General features: G+C 31.1%; 1 protein-coding gene across 1 annotated transcript; it reads right to left on the reverse strand.

The window, feature by feature from the left end:
- Positions 1 to 736: 736 nt before the first annotated feature.
- Positions 737 to 4,969, reverse strand: LOC106475633 (myelin proteolipid protein A-like; the record flags this gene model as incomplete). The annotated part of the gene is made up of 3 exons (XM_013936312.2): positions 4,438 to 4,969; positions 2,066 to 2,219; positions 737 to 896 (listed from the first exon to the last, which is right to left on the reverse strand). Coding segments are annotated over exons 1-3 (318 nt in total), but the record flags the coding sequence as incomplete, so codon positions are not given.
- Between the last annotated feature and the right edge of the window lie 238 nt (positions 4,970 to 5,207).

Here is a 5,207-nt window from a genome sequence, read left to right on the forward strand (position 1 = left end):
GTAGGTGTGTTAATACCAGTAACTATAACGATAACATTCATACTGTAGGTGTGTTAATACCAGTAACTATAACGATAACATTCATACTGTAGGTGTGTTAATACCAGTAACTGTAACGATAACATTCATACTGTAGGTGTGTTAATACCAGTAACTATAATGATAACATTCATACTGTAGGTGTGTTAATACCAGTAACTATAATGATAACATTCATACTGTAGGTGTGTTAATACGAGAAACTGTAACGATAACATTCATACTGTAGGTATGTTAATACGAGAAACTGTAACGATAAGTAATGTACCTTGAAGTTTCAGTTTTTATATACTTGGTACATTAAGCCATTCTTGAGTTAAACATATGGTAATAAGGCTTGTTTGTTCTATGTCTTACACTGACAGTTTTCCTCTGAATAAGATTATAGTGATTTATTAATAACATCACAAAAATAACAGTTATTTATGTACATTTCCTAAGGGAAGATAAGTTATTTTTCAAAGTACATTGCAAACATTAAAACTTGCAATCTACAGTTTGAGCACACAGGAACTTCAACAAAACAAAAACTCTTTATAATAAGTTCTATAAAATTAAATACTTTAAAATATTTAACAACATAAAACCCAAAAATAACCAACTGTAAATTCAATGAGTATTAACTACACATTTTTTTAAGTACTAGGTCAATTTTTGTTTTTAAAAAAAATAAATATTACTAGTCTACACTTCTTACCAGGGCACAAGATATCTGCCCTCCCATTCTGGCTTTCCATCCCCAGTAAACTTTTTCCCTAATTGCCCCTGTTGCTGAAAATCCAACAATTAACAAGAGCACACTGAGGATTCCCATTATTCCTCCAATCACAACAAATATGATCCGAAGGTCAGTCAACCTGAAACACGACAACATAGAAATTTTTGTCAATTACTGTTACTTAATTATACAATTCTTATTTATAAAAATTAGAAAGTATTATTTTATCAGTTGGGTAGCCCTATTTTTAACGATATATTTGTCTTTCTCACCATAACAATTGCTATTGATTTTCTAGTATTGTTACTGCTGACTACATCCGTAGTGAAGTATTCCTTCAACCATCACTATTAGCAGTAACAATACTAGAAAATCGACTATACCTGTAGAGAAGTATTCCTTCAACCATCACTACTGATTTTCTAGTATTGTTACTGCTGACTATATCTGTAGAGAAGCATTCCTTTGACTAACAAACTTGTTAACTCAATAATCATATCAACTTCTTTAACAGATTCACAAATCAATATTCAAATGATTAGTTTAACTCGTGTTGTCAGTTAAATCATTTAATACACTTTCAAAAATATTCCAATCAACAAACCACATGCTTATCATGTGATATTTAAAAACACCCTCTTCCAAAAATAAGGAAAAAGGAAATAAATACAAATGCCGAAGTTAAAATAAACATAGTCTAAAAAGGCATCAAGACTAGAAATACAAGTACTGTGAATTACTAAAATAAATGTAAAAGTACTTGTATACAAAATACAAGCCGGCTTTATTAAAACTAATTAGTTTCAGAAGATATTTTGTTTGTGAGCAACACCAGGGGGAATTGTCTGGTGTGAATGACTCCCCTTTGGAATCTCAACCGTATTTTGATGGTCATCAGTGACATACCTACAATGTATGCTCAAGCATCCATATCATTTTCCCAGTTTTTTTTTAAGATATATGTACAAACATAAAATACAAAGAAATATAAAACTAATGTCTTCCCATTCGTTCATTCAAATTTTATGTCAATATATCTCTGGTTATAACAACTTGTTCCACCAGGGCTTCGCATGTAAGCATCCACACACATTTGATGCTGGCCACATCACAGGTCATAAAAAATTAAATCCAGGTTGCAAAAACTGCTAAATCTGGTGCTATAATTTTATATTCTATACCTCTTTTGTTTGCTACTGACCCATGACTAACTCAGTCCTATATGTGTTATTGATTTCATAAATAACCCCCTCCTGGAAACATCCCAGTTATTCCAATGTTGTTTTAATATACATAAATTTTACTTACATGTGGAACTGAATCTGAAATACATCTTCAAACATTCGCAGGGTCAGAGCAACACCTTTATACATTGATCCTAAGAAGACTCCTGATCCTGCGAAGCACAACACTGTCGCAATGAGGGTGGCGTAAGGAACTGTGGTCAAACATCCTCTACAACCTGGAATCAAACATTAAGAATTAGGAAGTATAAATGTCAAATTCTTTACAAAAATGCTTCAGAGATCATAGTTTCATTGAAGACCTATTAAAAATATTTTTTTAAATTATAACCCTTCATCATAGAAACAGTTTAAAAATTCAAATGAGATCATAAATAACATTATACTCATGCATAAACATTTATTATCTGACTCTCTCTCTCTCTCCAACAATCACGATGGTATCTCCTCCCAAGCTCTTCTAGCCAATATATCTTTGTTGCAAGTGCTAACAACGTAAGTCAAATAATAAAAGCCTCTAGTCACATTCTATTATTCATTGAAATTACCTTACATAGGTTTAAATTTTGTGAAGAATGTGAATGTGGCATGTGTTTGTACCATTTTTGTTAACTCCTTGTGTTAATATAAAAATTTTGCAAAATGTGCATTTATTCAGGTGTATGCAGTTTTAACTAGAATGTTGGTGAAGAAAATCATCAAGTTCCTTTCACCCAAATTACCTGTTGTCATATGTCATTCACCTAAGATATCACTTTATCTTCCCATACAAAGGCAAACAATGACCTTTTCCACTGGCAGGTCAGGTGACAGTTCAAGATTATAACCTTTCTTATGTTTCAATGGGAATGACCAACAGTCATGTGTGTAGTGCAACTACCCTGAAAGAATATAGCATTGTTGTTTCATGTTTTCTCAGTCTGTAACAACTTCAACATAAAACAACAACAACAAACTTATTAAGTACAGCTCTCTCTCTCCAGTAGAAGTGCTGTCCTCCATTGAAAGATACACATATTACTTTGATTATTGTTTTTTGAATAAAGATTGTTTCATTGTGTTCTACATTGTTTCCAGTCTCTCTCAAACTCAGTCAGGTTCAGAGAATTCAGGTTTACTTCATAATATGTTAGAACCTGTTAGAACCTCCTGCTGTGAATCCAATCTTGGGTGGAAATCTGTTTCAGTGCTTTAAGTTCATATGCTTACCACTGTCTAACTGGGGGATGTTAATACAAATAACTTTTATGTAAGTCATCTCAATCTGAAGATATTTCAAAATAAACATAGAACTCAGAAAAGAATTTTCAAGAAGCGAGGTTTTCATCTACCACACATTGATATTGAAGAAGATATACAAGAGTGTTCACCCCATGAACAAAATAATTAGGGTAAAAAAAAATGTGTGTGTGTGTGTGTATTCTATAGAATGTTATACATTATGAAAACTGTAAGTTTTAACAATAACTTTGACACAGTAATTTGTATAAAATACTATGAAAAAAATTATTTTTTATATTTTAAGTGTGTTATTATTCACCTATATAGATATTTTTACAACACCCTCTTGTGGTTTAACAGTAAGCTTGTGGGCTTATAAAGCAAAAATTCTGAGGTCAATCCTTGTGGTAGGTAGAACACATACATCCCATTGTGCAGCTTTGTGTTTAATAAACAAGCAAAGAAACTCAAACTGATTATTTATTTGACTGCAGGTATTTATGAATTTTTTTCATTGAAACATATGTATAACAAACATTCAAATATTTGATGTTATCATACATATAGTTTGCAGATACTGAACTGTGAAAAGATATTGTATATATATGTTTACCCTGCTTCAAGTTCAACACAAGTAACCAAGATCCACGATGCACACGTAAACAATTCATGACATCATCGCAATTTAGAAGAGAAAAAAAATAAAGATAAAAATCATGGGTACATGCATATATCACAAAACGTTTTAAATAACCAAAATATAATTGTTTCATAAAAGCTGTTAATGGTCATTTGTTATAAAATCATAACATCTTTGCCCTGAGATTCAAAATTCTCAGTATATCAATGCCCACACTTTCACTTTCACTAAAATTTGACAACTTTGTATCTCAAACTTTCTTACACTATTTACATATCATTTGCTACAAACAATTAACTGAAAACTGTAAGCATTTTTTTCAAGTTAAAAAGTTTTTTATGCATATAAGTTATAAATATATAGATATTTCATTAAACAGTAAGAAATGTAACATTTATTGTGTAACTTTTAAGGATTTTTTTTAAATGTTTTATTCGTGTTATGCTATACTACTTAAAGTGATACTACTATTAGTAATACTAATTACTATAGCAGTTAATTACTTCATTATATAAAATAATAATATAAATACTCAAGTACAATTTGTAGGTCTATAAAAAAACAAGCAGTTCTACCCATTATTATGTAGATATATTCTGTCCAACTGCTGAACTCTAACAATAGAAGACAAATCCAAGTCTGTCGTGGATTATATTCCTCAATTTACCGTGCACGACAACTGCAGTAGTACAATTACTGAATTAGATATAGGCCTAGCACAACACATTCATTTTGTCAGTTCACGTTTTAAACACAGGTTGACTCATAACTTGTGCACACTTAGGAGAGGCCACGAAATGTCGAAAAATACCCAACAAACGTTTTCAAATCTAACTTGATAACCATTAATAATAATATTGATAAAACAGTGCAAATACCAATACGGAGCGATAATACTAGTAATACATAGTTTAAAATTTAATAGTTTCCAATATTCAAACGAATGCAAACAAGTCGTTATAACTTAAGTACTAATTAGGCGGCAGTCGAAAGATTCCGACCGAATCACTTAATTAAACACTTTCTATATATCTTGCCTATGTTAAAATAATTAACATATTAGATTTGATAAAAAAAAAATCAAAACACGCCCTGACACTAACTGTAACAGAGAGACGCTTTAAATGGACTGCATTGCCCTCTAGTAGTGTTAAACTTAAGTTAAATAATGCATGAGCACAAATATTTAGGAGAAAGAAGAAGCAATTATAATGATAATTACGTCGCCTGTTCTATATTTAGATGCAGTTCGTTCCAAAGGCTTAGTTAATGCATGGGGACAAAAACGACCACCCTAATATTCTAAAAAGTTTAAAAGGTCCACTATTATCTGAATTTTGTTGCT

Source organism: Limulus polyphemus, unplaced genomic scaffold (genome assembly GCF_000517525.1).
Source record: "Limulus polyphemus unplaced genomic scaffold, Limulus_polyphemus-2.1.2 Scaffold8897, whole genome shotgun sequence".
NCBI classification, from domain to species: domain Eukaryota; kingdom Metazoa; phylum Arthropoda; class Merostomata; order Xiphosura; family Limulidae; genus Limulus; species Limulus polyphemus.